Source organism: Rhea pennata, chromosome 24 (genome assembly GCF_028389875.1).
Source record: "Rhea pennata isolate bPtePen1 chromosome 24, bPtePen1.pri, whole genome shotgun sequence".
Taxonomy (NCBI): Eukaryota; Metazoa; Chordata; class Aves; order Rheiformes; family Rheidae; genus Rhea; species Rhea pennata.
This window is the reverse complement of record NC_084686.1, coordinates 8,015,352-8,034,189: the sequence shown is the minus strand read 5'-3', so window position 1 is coordinate 8,034,189 and position 18,838 is coordinate 8,015,352. Positions and strand designations below refer to the sequence as shown.

At 43.4% G+C, this 18,838-nt stretch overlaps 1 protein-coding gene across 2 annotated transcripts in view; it reads right to left on the bottom strand.

Moving 5' to 3' along the window:
• CDON (cell adhesion associated, oncogene regulated) overlaps positions 1 to 18,838 on the bottom strand; it is a 56,406-nt gene that overhangs the window by 24,057 nt on the left and 13,511 nt on the right. For both annotated transcript variants that reach the window (XM_062594495.1, XM_062594496.1), the window contains exons 2-7: positions 9,817 to 9,947; positions 7,124 to 7,396; positions 5,324 to 5,470; positions 4,933 to 5,076; positions 4,084 to 4,371; positions 2,906 to 3,175 (exon numbers count right to left, since the gene is read on the bottom strand). In XM_062594495.1, the coding sequence (XP_062450479.1) occupies positions 2,906 to 3,175; positions 4,084 to 4,371; positions 4,933 to 5,076; positions 5,324 to 5,470; positions 7,124 to 7,396; positions 9,817 to 9,886 (1,192 nt within the window). In that variant the 5' untranslated portion in view covers positions 9,887 to 9,947. The remainder of the gene's footprint in view (positions 1 to 2,905; positions 3,176 to 4,083; positions 4,372 to 4,932; positions 5,077 to 5,323; positions 5,471 to 7,123; positions 7,397 to 9,816; positions 9,948 to 18,838) is intronic.

The following is an 18,838-nucleotide window of genomic DNA, read 5'->3' as shown; positions in this document are numbered from 1 at the left end:
TAATTGCTGCCCTTATAAACCAGTAACATCAGGCTTTTGCTCACTTCTGTGCCATGACACAACTCTCTCCAGCTCTTGCTTTTGGTACCATCTCCTTCCCCCCTCAGTTGCTTAAACTTACTCTTCTTCCTCAGCTTCACAGCCCAGTGGGAAACCCAAGCAGCACCGTACTGAGTCAGACCAGAGGCTGCACATGCAGGGCAGCATGGCAACGTTTCTGTTTTGTCGGCGGCGTCTCCGCTGTGCAAGCAGATCACGTTCCCAGGCATTTCTTTCCCTGCGCTTCTTAAACAGCCACGGGATCCTCCCTCCTATTAGCTTAAGCACCTTAGCAAAGGCCAGGAAAGCACTCCAAAAATCTGCACCCAGCAGAGCAGCAAAGCCGACCACGCCTGGAAAAATCTTTCAGATCAGCCCTAAGACTTCTCAGACACGTCTGGCCCCTGTGAAAGATAGGTTGAGCCTGCCTTCCAATATATCATTTACCTACCTCCACAAATGTTATTCTTTCCTGCATTTTTGTACTAGTCCACCTACAACTCAGACTTCTGAGAGTATGTTTTCCTCCCCTTGACTTCCATCAGATATTAAGTTATCCTGTAGGGTTAACATTGCATTCCATAGTCCTGGAAAGCTCCTGTCATGCATGCAAACACCACAACTGTCTAAAAAAGACTTAAAATAAGTGTTGTGGCTATCGGATCCTAAAGCTATCATTTTACATTTTGGTGGTTTCTCGCTATGATGGTGGCTTAAGTTGCCCTGCCCACTTTTAAGACTGTGCAATGAATCAGGTTATGGAACAGATCCAGCAGAAGAAGAAATATATATATACATTTTTCAGCTAAATAAGCTCTCTTACTGTGTGCTTGCACAAGGCAAATTACACTGCCCAGGCTGAAAGCTACGTTGATCCTACCACCAAAGAAATGCACTGGAATCACAGCTGAAGTCATTCAGGTGCTTCAGAAATGTTACCTGGCACAAATTTTTCATTAAGAACTCTAAATGTTCGAGCATGTCTTTTGGCATGGACAAAAACTGTTCTCAAACCTTAACAGCTCCCAGAAACTACTTAAGGACTTTTATATCAAAACCAAATGCCTTAACCACCCTCTGCACCATAATCAGCAGCTAGTACAACGTATTAGAAACCGATAAAAGTTAATAAACAAAACGTTAAACTTCAACTTACTGCCATAAAATTCTGAGGCAAAGCTGGGATTTCTATAATTTGATATAGGCCGAATTCTGGGATAAGATTTAGTTTTGTGTTTCCGCTCAACAAGGTCCAACGATAACTTTTATTTTATGAAACTACACGACGGGATCACTTTCTTTAGGTTTTTTCCCCCCCCTTTCCTCTAAATGAAACTTTCAGCACCTTTTCAAATTATATGTGAGTTTAAAAATTTAAGCCGTGGTAATAAACAACTTTAAATATGGGAACATATATACTGAGATTCTCAAATCCCACCCACCTTCAAATAACTGCCAGAGACACAATGTTGAACAAACTGAGAAATTTAAGTCACTCATGTGCCTAAAATCTTTACCTTAGGTCTTATGCAGGGAATATGATGGCAGGGGTGGGGGGAAGGTGTTTAAGCATGTTATTTATATAACATTGTAGAGTGAAGAAAGGAAAGACTTCTTTTTCTGTTCCTAGCCTGCCTTTAGTTTAAGGACTCTCTTCTTTTAGAAGCAGTCTCTGGGAATAATGAAAAGATTAGATCATTTCTTTACCAACTACAAGAACACTAAGCCTCACACAGGATGCACAAAAGTCATTTCTTTTCTACCTGTCAGCTGACAACAGGCAGAAGGGAGAAACTGAGCCACAAAAATAGCTTAGGCTCCTCTGCGTGGTTTCCCCAAGATACCCTCGCTGTCAACCCTGCACGAGTTTCCAGTTTGGATGCACTTCTCACCCCACAGTTACATCAGGGAGCTGACTGCCACAGCTCTCCACGTTACAGCACTGGATTCAAGACCAATCTTGTATTTAAACCTTACTGTCCGTAAAGAACGCTGCCGACACTGCAGAACTGCATTCGTTGGTGGCTTCGCACACATATGCCCCAGTACGGTCAGGAGGTACATTTCTAACGTACAAGAAGCTCAACCCTGCTTGAGACACGGCAAAGTAGGGGGCACTCTGCAACGGTGCTGCCTGGTCTCAGTTAGGAATAAGGTACAGAGGCAAAGCTACCTGGTTTAGTCCAGTCCCTGGCAATTATAGGCAACTAGGTAACAGAATATCCACTCAACCAGCCTCTGCACATCTCCACCTTCAACACAGAAAAACTCAAAAGCACCATCAACACGCCACAGGGAGAAACCAAGAACAACGATGGTGTCCCCAGTGTCCGGGTAGTAGCAAAAATGAAATTTTCTGCAGTTATTACAAATTATTCCTAGATTGAAAAAAAAAAAAAAACCCATCTCTTGGTATCTGTTAATGTGACCCCAGGGAAGTCTGCATTAACCCAAGATCTGATGGGCATATTGTAACCTTAAGCATAGGAAAGAAGTGTAATTACTCAGCAGCCAGCAATACTAAGAATACCAGCTCATCCAGCATAACACCAGACACCAGACTGCCTGGACTCCACTCGAGGAAAAACCGTGACAGATCCAACCAGGAACTGCTTTAACTGCAGCTCCTAGTTTAGGTTTTAAGTATCAAGTAATGAAACTAGCCCAGAAATACATGTAGCCCTTCAAATTCAACTAGAAGTCAGCACCTTATCTGCAAAGTCTGCTGCACACTGTGGTCCGAAGCAAATCAACATACAAACTGCAAGAAGTCAGAAGAAAGAAAATACCAAGACATTTTCTATACTCCAGGTAAGAAAATACAAATGTCTGTTTTGAGTTCCCGGAGGATTACAAGCGTTCCTACCCGCCTGGACGCGAAGTCTCCCCGTGGACTGCACAAATCCAATCCCGTTGTTTGCCACGCACTGATACAAGCCAGAGTCCTCCGCAGTGACGCCACTGATCCTCAGGCTGCTTCCAGTTGACGCATGCCGCGAAGAGAGAGGGATGGAAGCTGCATTGTGAAACCAGGTGAGGGTAGGAGCAGGGTTGCCGTGAATGTCACACGAGAAACGCACAGTTGCTCCAACAGCTGTGGTTTCATCTTGCAGTCCTTTAGAAATTGAGGCAGGTTCTAAAAAGAAGAAATAATTTTAAGTAAGTTACCACAACCAAAAATCCTGAAAACACCCTGCCCGAATCATTATGCAAAACGTTGCATAAACTTACCAAAAGCTAAGTAAGCATCACATACTTCTCATTCTATGCAATGTGAAGCTGCTGTTCCCAAAACACTTGCGTATTTTAAAGGCCTTTTCCTTATATTCCGAACAGTTATATTTACATCAACATTGTAAACACAACACTTGTCTTTCAAAAATAATTCTTCAGTGACATGCTCATGACAGAAGTATTTTATGTCAGTCTATTTTCTGAGTTCCTCTAAAGTGTATTTTTCAAAAACAAAACCAAACATAGAATCGTAGAATGGTAAGATTGGAAGGGACCTCTGGAGATCATCTAGTCTAACCCTCCGCATAGCCCATACAGGGACTGAACCCACGATCTTGGCATTAGCAGCACCACGCTCTAACCAACTGAGCTAAGGTTATAGAGAGAAAAACCTCTTTCGCTTATGTTTTTTGTCCTCATCAGAATGCATCACCTCTCCTTGCCAGCTTTTTGCTTATATACAACCTCAGAAGAGCAACATGCGAGCACAGTCACATTATTTACACTGTATCACATACCCACTCAGCACTTTGCAGAAAAATAAAACGATCATTTTTTGCCTTCAGAGTTTGTTATCTTTTACTGTTAAATTATTTCAGACTGCAAAGGATTTGGAAAGAGATAAATAATTATAGATTTTGACTGGGGAGAGATCATGAGATGTGATTACGAACATATCTTTGTTTTAATATGCTTAGGTCGCAAAAGAACTTTAGGCCAAAAATAGCAAGCCTACAACCAAAGCAAATACGTATTAACTGGACTTCAGCATAAAACTTGCAATTAAAAGTTTCTTCCTTTATTCCTTACCAAGTACATTAAGTGAGTAGTTGATGTACTTCGCCACTCCAAACTCATTTCGCACCACACAGGAGTAATTGCCAGAGTCTGATGCCTCCAGCCTGTCTGTCACAAGGTGGGAGTGCAGCATTTTCCACCTGCCTCTACCCAGTGCATCTCGGTCCTCTTTAAACCAGCGGACAGACGCTGAAGGCAATCCGCTGACAACGCACTCTAGCGTCAGGGGACTGTGCCAGGGCACTGCCAAAGTCTGGGAAGCCAGGGGGTGAAGTATGTGAACACCTCCCAAGGACGAGCCTGGAAGAAAGGAGGCAAGGCTTATCACTACCACAGGTTTCAAACTGCACCGTTAGCACTGCCCTGTCCCACCCCCCGGTCCCCAAAGCTCTGCTGTGAGAGGCAGCCCCGTTACTCCTCCGCAGTAACGAGAAAAAAAAGAATTTAAGCAGAAAGCACTCCCTTGCTAATACATGTTAAAAAACTGTGGAAGCAGTAACACAAATTGCTGTTCTTTAGCAAAGCTATGCACACCCGATTCTTGGAGTTCAATTCAGAAAAAACAGATACACGTGCAAGTATGCAGAACCGATTTTATACAACATGGTACTTAAGACCAGCAGATATTTAGGCTGATGTGTCCATGCTAAACTCTTTGGGATTTTTTTTCCCCTTAACAGAGTCAGATTTAACAACAGAAAATTAAAATTAATACTCATCAGATATTTACTAACCACATTATACAGAGCAGAGGACAACCATGTGACTGTCAGAAGAGTAACTATTTAAGATCTAGCCAAGAGTGTGATTTATTGAATTTGAAGTGCATCCATTCTGGAAAGCATCAAATTAAATACTTACGAGTGACTACGAGCTTATGTCCAGTGGGTTCTATTTTGAGGTCGTGAGTGATTGGGTTGTATACTGCACATTTATAGGATCCTTTGTCCGCTAAAGATGTGTTCAAAATCTGCAGATTTCCAGATGGAAGAATTAGGTAGTTATCTAAACAACAGGGGAAGGAAAAAGACGATTACATTTAACTCTGTTTCAAAGACCTTTTTTTTTAATCTGTTAAATTAATCTACTTTCAATTTAGGAAACATATGCTATTGTGAAAAGGACATTAACTCACAAAGCTAGATTGAAATTGCACAGTGAATTGGGTAAGTCTGGGGATAAAATTTCAAAAAAAAAAAAAAAGGCTTCTGGAGATATTTATGTCGCTAACCAGTGGCATAAAACCTTTCACCTGTTGATTGCTCCAGCCATTTTCCCCGTACGCGAAAGCGGACATGTGCCTTAGGGTTACTTTCTGGCACCTTGCACCCAATGAAAGCAGTATCTCCTTCCTCTGCTGTGATGACAGGTTTCACTGAAGTGTCAAAATTATCCAGACCTAGAAGAGAGTTTGTAAGAGATTAAGAGCAGACAAAGCTTGGGAAAGGTGAGGGGCGGGAAGCACACTATTCAAGTTTAAAATATAGCTGATACTGAGCTCGTTATTTTTTCCTGGTCCAGCATTTGGACATCCACATCAACAGGCATGGACTACAGAAAAGACCACAATACTATAAACTTTACTGTTCATGAGCTTCCTCGCTACACAACCAGCCAGTGTTTAAAGGGAATAGTGAGGAAAAAGACCCACGTAAGTCCTTTTTTCCATTAACTGCCTCTTGAAAAGCAAGCACAGATACTGGTAAGGGAAGACTGTAGTGTTAATCCCAGGCTCTGAAGGTGATCAGGAGACAATTTACACTAACAGCAGGAAAGCTGCCCAAAAGAAAAGTTAAATTCTCTCTCAAGATTATAATTAACACCACACCGAGTACGGCAGCACCTCCCACTCACCGTCTTGCACAATGAGGCAAAGCCTCAATAGCTAACAGCACCTTCCAATTTGCTGCTAAAAATCTCAAAAGGAGTGGAAAAGTAAATGGTACCTCTTCTTCCACTCCCTTCATGTTCAAAGCATCTTCTAGCTTGCAAAGTTTTTCTATGCTAGCTACCCTTACAGCTCTCTTGAGAGGGTCTTGCTATGGGTCAGTACTTTACCAAAACACTTACTTCTCTCACCTATAAGAAATTTTCCTCTCAGGGGGATCTTGGACATGCTCCATAGATGAGGTACCCTTACAGAGAAATCACTCAAATCCTGCTCAACAAAGGCCTGATTCAGACAGCACTTTGATCCCAGGCAAACAAATCATACTCAAGGAAGAAAATACATATTTAATACAATATAACATTAATATATTATGTATTTCAGCAAAACATCATCCTTTCCATACAGGAAACGGCACATCTCTTATCAAGCTCTTTTAAACCAACTAATTTACAGATCAAGCTCCAACTTCTGATTAGAAGAACCAGTGTAAAGAAGTTGGGAAATTGCACCTAACAGAGGAGGAGAAAGCCTGTCCCCACCTGAGGAACATCCAGATAATTTTGACCAAGGGAAATCGCTATAAATGAAAAGGAAGTTTTGCAGCTCCCACTGACTTCCCAGTGAACAATTCCCACTCATTTCTCCTCTGACCTTTTCTAATCAGCTCTTGTGCCCATGAATTCCTATTTAGACAGCCAGTTAGGGCTGCAATGAGAATTCACAGGACTAAAATACCACATTTGAAAAGCCAACCAAGTGGTTCTTGCTACATAAAAGATTTTATTTTGCACGCTTCAGAACACATGCAGAGATCACAAGCTATCCTTTATTGATCTTCTGTGCAAAGACTGGCACAGTGCAGAAGCTTACAAGTTACTAACTGCAGAGCACGCTTCTGCAATGGCATGGCAGCTCCATCATGGTTTCAAGAGCCTTTTTTGAAGAGAAGCTTGTAGGAACCTAAATACACAGAACACCACATTCCTATAACATTTGTGTAGGAATACTTGTAGGAATACTAAGTATTTTTAGTAGGGCAAAGAGGTGCAGGCAGGAGTTTTCTGCAAGTTAAAGATTCACCCTAATTATACAAACGAATTATACAAAGAGAGGACCAGATAATTTGCACAGAGCAAGGATTATAAACAAGAAGGGACTTACTGCCTATCGTTACCGTTGCAGGCCTGCTCACAATTGCACCCACGCTGCTGTTAGCGACGCACTGATAGTAACCAGACGCTGACGGGCCAAGGGAGACGATTGTCAAAGATCCTGACTGGATTTCCACTTGTCCCACCCTGCTGTCCAAGCGCTCTCCGTTAAACCACCAAGAAATGAGAGCCGTGGAAGGCTCGGCAGAGCAGTGTAGTTGCACGGGCCCGCCTGACTTCTGGACAGTAGAAAGGGGCTCAGAAATGAAACGGGGAGTTAAATCTAAAAGGAAAAGTGATAGTAAGTTAGTGAACAGCATTTATTAATGCATTTTGCAAATAAACACAGTAAAGTGTTTCTCTCCAGATAAATGAAGCATTGACTTGGACAGAAGGCTGGCCATGAACTGTATTACAGTAATGCCTCCTCCTAAGGCCTCTCTCACTGTTCACAAACCTGGCAAACTTCTTGCATCAATACTGGAAGGGACTGACTGCTTCAAAAAACAATTTCTCAGCAGAGGATCGAATATCCCTAAAAGACTATTCAAATAAAACATGGACAAAGGACCTCTCACTCCAAATAGTGATATTCAAACAGGATCATCTCTTCTTCTGCAGGAGAAACTCAGTCTTAAAAATTTCCACTCTGTATCAGAGACTCGAATGCCAGGGAAAATGGGACCAGATTCAAACCCCGTGAAGACAGTAACTGATTAAATAAATGTCGGTTCAACTTACAGGAAGGGCAGGATAAATCTTGAAGTACACACAAGGGAAAGGCATCACACTCAGAATACATCGCAAAGGGTAACAAGGGAGTTTACAGAAGTATTTTGAGATTTTGGTAACAACAACAAAGCCTAAGCCTTGCATTCACATAAAACCAACAGCACTCGATAAAGACACAAAAAGATCATGATTGCTAGAGCCAGCAGAAGGGACAGCATTAGCTTCAGCCAGCCTGGATGCAGTCACAGAGTGAAATAGCACTCATCACCTGAGGAGACAGAGCACAGTAACATGCAGCTGTAGCTGATCTGTCCCATATGAAGCTGGCCCAGACGTGACTTGTAAAATTTTAGCAATGGCAGCAGCCTGCCAGGTATTTATACAGAACCGTCTCCGAGTCTGCAAATCTAATTAAAAATAGCAGGATAAAAAAGCTGGAGGAACAGCAAAGGCTCTTGTTAATTCCAAATCCATGGACTTCATCAGGATGAGAATGATGAATGATTATCTTTATTCAGTAAGGACGAACAGAAACAGGAAAAGCTGCTAATAAATAAAAGGTTCAGTTCCACAAAACTTGGTTATGAGAATCCATTTATTTGCCAGAAGAAAATTCCTGCTTCTTGGAAGAAATTTTTTCCTCTCCTGGCCAATGAAACATTGGGAATCGTTTCCATTTGTTTTCTATGGAATTCTCTACTGAAGATCATGTACAAAGGACGGAAACAAAAGGCAGTTAATACTAAAAGCTCTTATTTGGTTAGAAACGTGAGGAAAAAAATATTTAAGAACAGACAAAGTGGCAAGGGAAAACAATTTCTAGTTCACAAATAAGCTAAGATAATGCAGGTCAAGAAGACATTAAGTGACATCCACAAAGGAGACAGTTTTCATGGAGGTGGGGCCCTCGTTCATGCTTTTCTTCTTAAGTCAGTCCATCCAAGCACTGCTTATATAGATGAGTTTCAGATGAGAAGCTGTGCATTTTTAACTGAATCATAAACTATCTGCATAAACATAAAATAAAACTGGAAATTAAAGTGTGGCTTCACTTAAAAAAAATATGAAATCCATAAAAATGGTATCCAAGCATTTCACAGGACTCCAGATGTGCATTTTTAGCTTTTAATTAGAAAACTTTTTCCTGTTAGTTCAGTTTGAATTTCCAGGGATAACAGAAAAGCAATGACCTTTTTAATTTGCTAGCCACGAATGCAACAGAACTGCATTGTGACTTTCATCTTGCCTCATCTTCATCTCTGTCCTTGCTTATACCACTAACACTGTGTTCAATACAAAAGTCAAAATTGGTAGCGGTGACCCTGCAGCTGGAATTTATCTCCTATGACTGCCTGAAAATTAAAATTTATCCCATTTGCCTCTAACAATTGGCTATGAAGTGCTAAAAGTAGTAAAAGCTTCTTTTTTTGTGTGGTTACATTAAGACAAGCTGACTACACAGAGCAGATGTGTCAATTAAAACCATTCCTCTTCTTTTTTTAAACACGCAAGAGCTGTTCCAACTGCAGCCATACATCAACGTTCATGTTTTAAAGATCCAATTCCGTTTTTTCCCTGGCAAACGTCAAGCCGCTCCTAATCCTGTGAGAGCATAAGATGCACTGTACACAGCAAAAAATCAGAGTCCAGCTAGTTCATGGATATCCCCAAAACACAGCCCTATAGAACTCAAGTCTTCCAAATTCTGGCATTCGCTTGAAGCCACGTTTTCAAAAACAAGTTGTATAGTCAGCTTAACACGGTGGTCTTCAGAGCTTAAGAGTTTCCTTAGAAAACAAATCCAAACCAAAACACACACACACAAACAAAAAGCAAACAAGAAAACAAAACAGATTTTAATATGCATTAAAGCCAGCCATTTCAGAACTGTGACAGTCACAACCATCGCTGCTTCAAAAGCAGCGACTCAACCCCCAAGCAAGTGTCACCTAGCGGACGAGGAGGCCTTACCTGAACTCGCGGCAGAGACGAGAGCCGCGACGGCGAGCAGTGCCTGTAAGGGTCCGGGGTCCGGATGCATAGCGCCAGATTACAGGAGGTGGAAGCACAAAGCTCCAGACTAGGATGAGGCACTGAAGCCGCTACAAAACAAACAGATGTCTACTGTAAGGTTCAGGAATTACTCTCAACTCTCTTACAACAAAGCGTTTGGATTAAATAAATAAATAAAAGCACAGGAACAAGCCAATTTTCTTTGCAATACAGAAACCAGCTGTAAGAGTGAGTTACAAGTTGAACTTCTTAATAACATTTCCAAGTATTATTCTTAATATTTTTCCACAGATGGGATATGAGGCTTACGCACTGTATCCACACAGCCATGATAAATTGGATTACTTTCCAACCAGAAAAATTGCAGGCCAAAGTAAACAGCTTATCTATCTGAGATAATATTATTTGCAAACAATAATCACTTGATCATTTATCACCAGGCTATGCTTTTTTTTCTTTTTTATACAAGTTTTTATGAATCTATATTCTGTGATGTAGCTACACTCATAATTGCCATAAAGGTGCCTACTGAGATATGTCACCTTTTTTTTTTTCTTTTTTGTCATTGCTTCAATGGAAATTCATACTGTTAATGTGCACTGACCCTCTTCCCGTTTACAGTCAATTTGTAGCAAACGTTTCCTGAAATAGCACCATCAATATTAATCTCATCTTCATATCCCTTTATATCCCCAAACTGATGGGGTTTTCTTTTGTCTCATACATCCTTACGGGACATTCAGTAGAAAAGCTCTTATCCACGCCACTTTGCCATAATTCAGCTATATTAGATTACATTTCCAGCACAAAATAAAATAAAATAAAAAAGATTATGAACTAGACCATGACACTAAGCAGCCTGGTTTGAATGAAGTGACAGTCACAGATACAGTTTTTCTGACACACGGCTTCTCGGGCACTTAAATTGTTTTGCCTTTTGCAACGTAATGATGAATAAGATTTCTGTTCATCTAGCACAATTACTTCATTTATCAAGCCACCCAAAACAGACCATACGACTTTACTCGCTGATAACACTCAATATATATTTTAAGCATCTCATATATCAGACACATATATAAACATCTAACACGTGTACAATAACTAGAATTTTACTGGCAGCACACAGAAACAAGTGCAACAGAATGTTTGATGGAAATAAGCCCCAAGCATCACTCTTGCTTTATCGAACGGTCGTGGAGCTATTTGGTTTCCAAGAGGCCGGATCCAGGTAGCAACAGCAGAATCACTCCCCCAATTTTAAATAAATTGCAGCATTTATCACTAGGTCACTGTAAAATATATACAAAAATAAGCATCAGGAAGAGACTCCAATAAAAATAATAGCAATCACTTCTGATTTATTTTCTTAGAACTATCTGACTCTTACAACTTCTGCATACTGCCCATCAAATTTTTGAAGATGGGTTTAGAAGGCTCAGAGAAATCCTACGGAGCTCCGCTGCCGCTCCTGGGCGTTTTTATGCGAAATGGCCGCGAAGAGAGGCCAATCCCCGAGAGGATCCAGCATCTCTCCAGACAGGGCTGCAAGAGTTTGCTAGCTCCTTAAGAGAGCGTCACGGCTGTTTTGGTAACGCACAGGCGGCAGAAGAGGCGAGCCGTGCAGAAAGCCGTTCGGTTTATTTGAATTCTCACTCGGTTCAAGGGCAGCAGGGCCGCTCCGCCGGCGCGCGCGGCGGACAAAGTAAACACGCCGAGCACTTGTTAACATCAAACGCTTCTCTGAAGAGGGTGGGGGGCAATGTTGCTTTTTGCCAAATCTTTCCTCCGCTATTTATTTATGAAAAGCAATGAAACGTATATTCTAGGTCAACTTTAACCCCGGCACATGGAGCTACTGGGTTATTTTGCAGCTGTCTTTTTAAACAAGGCCAGCTCATTATCTTTAACTAAACTTTATCTTGAGATCTACTTTATCCAGTCTCTGATTTCCTGCTGTTTATCTTTCTCTTTATGTATTCTTAGCCGCTGGTGTCAGCGGCTACTCGTCTTTTGACCTACCAGCTTGGCTTTTGTGGGCTCGTAGAGTGGCAAGACCAACTGTTACCCTGCAAGTACGCAAAGCAAGCCGTACATCCGAGGCCTTTGGACTGGAAAAAAAAGAAAACTGTTAACTTCAATAGGCGCAGTCCAGTTCAGCAACACACTTAAAGAGCAAGTTCTTCTATTGTCAGCTTCTGAGAGGGCGCTGGAGTCCTCTGCTTCTTGGCAATGATGGGAACGCATGGAGAAGACGAGACCTCGCATTCAAGGCGCAAAACAAAGTTATTTGCTCTTTCCCCCCTCCCCCTCCTCCTTCCACGGCTGCTTCATCTCCTGGCACTGCAGAAGCCTCTTGCTGCCTCTGGAGAGGGCAAGGTCACAGTTTGGGAGGTCGGCAGACACTCAACTGCGCAACTTCTGTCTCTTTGCTCAAATACAGTATTAATGCGCGTGGAAGCGCTCAGAGGCTACGCTTTCCGCCACACCTTGAAGACAGAAAACAGGACTCCTTCCTCTGTCCGCCATCGATTCAATCATCCCACGCTCCCTTTTTGACCGCCGCATTTGACAACGAGGATCAGTCATCAGGTCTACTGGGAACAGACAAAACATTCTGGTTGGATGTGACTCCATATAGCACAGGCGTCACCGAGAAGATGACGCTAACCCTAAGCCTCGTAAAAGAAAACAGCAACAACAGGGACTATTCATAAAAACAGGAATAATATTTGCAGAGTTGACTAATGGCAGTCGTGACTTTCACGGATCGAGGAAAGGAAAAATGGAAAAATGACTTTTGCCAAGCTCGCTTCATCAAAAGGATGACTCTGGGAAACACCTGATAATGCTCTCATGTACATGCTCGGTACATAACGAAAGCTCTTTGCTCTAAGAGAAAACAGAAGCACGAGACAGGAGTAAACAGAAGAAGAGGCCGAGGAAGCACCTCAAAGTCACAGGGTGATGAAGGTCCATGTGTTTCCTTCATTGCGTTTTCCGATTATTTTCACCTGCCGTTCTTGCAGAGCAAAGAAAAGTGGAAACCGAGGAGAATTTCTTCGGCAAGAGGAGCTGCCGCTTTTAATGGATGCCGAACTCCTGCATGCTTGAAACAACGCAACTCCAGTCACTAGCCTCTGCACAGGCAGAACCACATGCCCGTCCATCAGCTTCCCAGTCCAGGCCGATGCTCCCACACGATTCCCAGCTCGGAATCCTAAGGCAGCGCCGTGCAACGGCCCCACTGCGGCAGCCCGAGGAGCTTCCTAGGAGGGCTATGGGCCTGCTACCAGCCGCAGGCACGTCCACCCAAACTTAACCTACTGCTTCCAAATTAGCTTAACACACTCCCGCTTTTACTTGCTGAAAGTAAAAGGTTTTACTCCTTCGAAACACAGCCGAAAAGCTTCGCCTCTGCCCTTTCGGCCGAGGGCAGAGCAGCTGCTGGGAAGAGCGGTATCCAGAACCAGTTTCTCTGCTGAGCAGGAAGGCAACTTAGGGAGCCATGTCGGAGAAGCCCAAGAAGGGCCCATGGGGAAATGGCAGGACTAGCGGCAATCGACCACCGGAGCGACTTGGCCACAGCCCCAGGTCCGTCTAGCTGCTGGCTGCCACGGCGCTCCTGCTTCTCTGCTCCTGTCCTGGGCTCATCTGACCTTCAAGGGGCTGTTTCAGCGCACTGAACTTAAAGGCGCTCCAAAGGGGAAAAGGGGGAACAGAGTGGGGTTATTCTGACTGCCCAAAAAACCCCAAGCCAGCAGAAAAAGTGACCTTTACCTGGCAAAGAGCCGGTGGCAGCACAGCCCACGTGAGCTGAAGACACAGCACAGTTGGTCCTCCCGCTCGGAATAAGGCGGCTTTTGACGCTCAGCGTTTCAGGTTTTTGCTCAGTGTTTTAGGTTTTTGCAACTCCAAGCCAATTCCTCCCACGCCGCTTTATTGGCACCACCGTGTGCAAGCTAACGCCTAAAGCATGGTGAGCAGCGGGAATTTTTCTTTCCTGAGTTCTTCGTGAAGTTACAGTATTAGCAGCAAAAGCACTGTCATTTTCAACTGCTCTCCAAGGTTTTTGCTGCACCAATGGAAACAACCAAAGGTTTTCAAAGCAATTAGACTTAAGGCAAATACCCCCCCCGTCAAGAATTAAACCCACTCTGCCTTTAGCGCAAGCTGAGTTAGATCATTAAATCTCACACCAAGACACCATAAGGGGGGGGGAGAAGGAAAAAAAAGAAAAAAGGAGGTATTGAAGCCTGGAGCATTCCAGGAGAAAGTAATCAGACATTCCTTCAGCGCCGGACTCCTCAGTGATCTCCGAAGCCTTTGATCACCGGCTGTCTTCATGCTGTCCTCCTGGGGTCTGGCAAAATGAGTGCAACAGCTGGCATATATACTTCATTAACTTTCTGTGTCAGCGAGGAGCCGTTAGGAGCCCCGGAGCGGCTGACGAGCTGCCCGTCAGCTTTAAGGACTGACCGCCGCCGAGGTTCCTTCGCAGGGCTCCAGCAAGCAGGAAAGTGCCTGGAGCGGCCGCGGGCAGCTGCCGGCGCCCACCGCCGCGGCGCGCCACCGCCGCCATCCCTTGAGAGCGCAGCAGGCGAGATCTTCATGCCGACACGAAGGCCAGAGGTGCCTGGGAGGGAAGCGAGCTTCCCGAAGCCTCGCGATCGCTCAATCATTAACACCAACCTTTATAAAGCAAATGCAGCACCTACAGTGTTCATCACCCTCCCCCTCCCCCCTTTTCAGGGTCTCAATCGAGGCAGCCAAGCATGCAAACCGATCCTGTCGCCAGCAAAAGCATTTCCTTTCACTGTGGTCAGCCAAAAGCAAGGGAAGAAAATGGAAGTGACTTGGAGTTATGGCACCAAAAAGGCCAGACAAGCAAGGAAATAATCAACTCCACATGAGCCACTTCTGGCCCATGACAATGCAAAGGGCCTACGACCAACCCCAGGAAAGGTCAGAAGGACCGCAGGGGTCAGAAGCTGAAAAAGGCAATGGCGAGCAGCTGCCAGCTGCAATAAGACTCAATGTGCTCCTAATTACACTCCCAAGAGAGGGCCTGAGCACCAAGAAGGGCAGAGAAGGGGGGCAGAGGGGGGGGGAAGTTGTGCCGCGATCACATCTCGTGCAAAAATAAATAAATAAAATAAAAAAATCCAAGTGCTCCTGTTCTGCTCCCTCCACTGCGAGCACTGAGGCTGCAGTTTCTGCGCTACTAAATTACAGGAAGCCAAGCAATGCAGATAAGGAATCAGGCATTTACATAAGTGGTTCTTTTTTAAAAAAAGAAAAAAAAACAAAACATAATTAGGCATTTGTATTAGAATTACAGTATCATGAAAGGCAGGATTTTGAGAGCGTAAGTAATAAAATTACATACTTCAAAGGGATTTTGCGGGCGTTTCTGTAAAACAAGCTGAACTCTGCCTAGCAGCCCTCCAAACCCAGGATGTTCTCTAGTCATCTGAAAGACACGCTTCAAAATCTGAAAGGGAAAACCCCACGAAAGCCAGTTTGCTGAGGGCAACCCCGTAAACCAAGCGTGAAAGTCGTAAACAGATCTGAGAAGGCAACGAAGCCCGCTCCAAGGCATCTACAGGAACGCACCAAACGGAGACGGACTTCAGGCTAGAGGAAACGGCATCCTTATGTCGCGCTCATATTTATTGCTTATATTTTAAACATATGAAAGCGTATTCTCTAGATCAGTACTGTCACCACTCAAAGGCAAAGAAAGAAATCGAAGAAAAAACTTGCTCAGCCCTTTCACACGCATTTTAACTTCTCCCAAATGTCTTGTCCGTACCTATGCTTACCGTCCAGGTTAGTCAACGCTAAGCTGATGTTCAAATGTTTCCAATATATACGTGTGTGTGTGTGTATACATCATTCATATATATATATATATATACACACACACACGTATATTCCTGCTTAACGTTTCAAAGAGATTAGTATTTTTATTCTTTTTTAAATAACACACATTTCTGTAGGTAGCCCTGCATGCGCCCACGTGAAGGCCGGCAGTTGGCAAGGAGAAGCACAAATGGCATTGAGCAAAGGAAACAAGTTGTGCACAAGGGATGGCGCGGGCGTCTTTATTCGCCCCACCGCCTCACACGTGCAGTTATCGAGGCTCTACTGCCACAAGGGACCTGACGTCCTGATCGTCTTCCTCAAGAGTTAGGTAAAAGCTTTTTTCCAACGCTATAAAATAACCTAAGTAACTTTAATGATTTAAACTCTGGCGCAAGTAAGAGTCTTCGGTGTCATGGGACAAAGGCAAAGTTCGCGCAAAGTGCAAGAGTGACCAGAAAAAAAAAAAAAAAAAAAAAAAACATTAAACATCTATTGGAGGAAGACCCATTGGCCTAAAAGCATTACCAACCAGTTGGGTTATCTCAAAGATGGAGAAGCAGATCTATCGCTAGAACAGGGGAAGGCTTCCACCTGCCAGTAAGAAACACTCCTAAATCCAGACCAACTCAGATACAAAATGGTTTACACTGCTACACACCCTGTGTGTGTGTTTTTTTTTGCTTTTCAAGTTGCTCTATGGGTTTTTTATTTTGCTTTTAGGCCTGGAAAGTCTCAGGCTTGGTATCAGCTGTTGGACTCTGATCAAAGTTTAACTTTCCATTAATCCTCCGAGTTATATGTGAGGCTGATACCGATTTTTTTTTTAAGACAGTCAAGATTACTCAGATACTTAATTTGCACTCCAATATTTCAAAAACACCTTGACTTTAAAACCTCAGCCTTGGCATACATATGGTCTTGATAGAGGAACGCAAGCTTTTGCCTTGACTGGAGTAGATTTGTGAGCAGAGCAAAGGAAATTTAACAGTTTGTGTACTGTTCTGTTGCAGCACATGGCTGAAAACGCTCCCGATTTACTAGTAGCAGAGGATATTTTAGCAGATCAACTCTGAGGTTACACCACTTCTGCTCCAGGTTTCTCTGCTTCAGGTGCACATCGGTATCTGCACAGCTGCCTTTTCAAGCACTGCTTCTGCACAGAACAGGAAAGATTAGGTTCAAGAACATTATTTCTGAAGCCTCATTCAGAACCTAAGTAACCCTACTGCTGAGTATTTCTCGATCCTCCAAAGTTAGGTGCACTGTCACACAACCGCAATAAACTAGCAATAAAACAACTTTGCTGTTGACCCACGTACATATTCTCATCTGGGAGAGTTTGAATTTCCATCCTGTAGTACTAACACCGGTCAAAGTAGGCTATAAATCAAAACATTTCACAGAAGTCATGCCTTCTCACCCAAAAGCAGACATAACAATGAGGTTAATTTTATTATTTTGTTATTTTAAAAAACTTGACAATCCCCCTGCTGCCACGCTAATGAAGTGGGTATGGTTCCCCCATCTTCCAGCCTCAGGGGGAGAAGAACAGAGCATTAGCCTAATACACAGTTGTTCTGGGCTACAATTATGCTTAAGTGCCTAAATAAGGGCTTTTTAGACCTCAAAGAATCCAAAGGTATCATTAGTCTAACAGTTCTATCAGCGGAAATGGACACCAAATAAATACAAAATTCTAGCCCTTTGCTCCTCCAGGCCTCCAGAGATCTCACCCTGCTTCATTTTCTCCTGGATGGAGACTACTTTGCCTCATATTCCCATTTTCCTCCTCACCTCTTAACCTAGCTCAACTTCTTGGATTCCGTCACGCCGCCTCACGGTTTGCCAAAGACAACTCCATTCACCTTCAATCGCGAATCTAAAGACACTTCACCGAGTGCTTCCCTCTCTTCAGTCCTCTTCCCTTCTCTATTCGTGTCTGTAGCACCAGATCTCTGGCACAAGGGTTTTGTTTTACATTAGTACCATCACAAAGTTATGCTTTTTCACCCACGTAGTTTTACTGTGAGATTTCACCATCAGTTTAAGCCAATTTAAAGTCCAGCTGCTGCAGAAGAGCAGTTAACACCTTCCTTCAGGACCTGGCTATCAGTACAAATGATCCTGTGGCTACAGTGAGTCAAATCAGCTGGCAGATCCAGCCCAAAACTAAGCCAGCAAAGAAAAATAAAGTTTAGTTTTCACTCAGATTTGTATTTGGCACATGAAGAAAAACCACCCTTGTTTAATCACGCTGCAGTTCCCATAAGCAGAATCAAACATGGTTAAAAAAGTGTTTAGAGCCTCACGTTTGCCCTGGTCATCAGAAAAATATCTCAGGTTCTCAGGTAAAAGCGCTTGTGCCAATGTGCGCTAAAGGCTCCGTTCAACAGCTCTCATGCGCCTATTTGTTAAGTCTTGACCTGAGGGAAGGCTCATGGAAGAAAAAGACAACCGCTGCTAAACTCTGTTAGAGGAAAGCAAACCAATTTCTGAGATGGCTCCGCAGGAACACTGACACCTCGTCCAGCAATACCCTCCAGCAAGCAATGGCTTGAAAAACGCAGGCAAAAGTCCCACTCAGTCTGTTGTAACTTGCTGGGATCCATGCTGCCCGTGCTCCCTTACAGGGAAGCACGACTATTAAATCCACACCTGCAGCCAGAATTTATAGCAACCCCATCCACTGCTGTCTTACATCATAGGCAATTAGGAGCCTGTGAACTCATGGCTGCAGGATATGGGAGGTTCGCTGGAACCACAGGGCAAAGCCTGCACGTTAAAGAGCTCGGTTTAGTCACCCTTAAAATTCACCGTGCTAGTAAACAGCCAAATTCCGAGTATAAAAGAGCAACAGATCAACTCTGTTTGCTAAAGCGTTATCCTCTGCTTGAGATTGTTGCTTCCCTTCCTTATATGTGTTACAGTAGCCCACAGACTGAGTTACTGGAATACACAATGCCAATATGCACGGCTGCAGAAGAGAGTCTCCAGGGCAGGTATGCAGGAGAACAATGCTTACGGAAGAAAAAAAAAACAGCTAACCAGTGACAGCGGAGGGTGAAAGCCACAAAAAAAGTCAGCCTTTTCTTCCCCTGATTAAAAAAAGGCT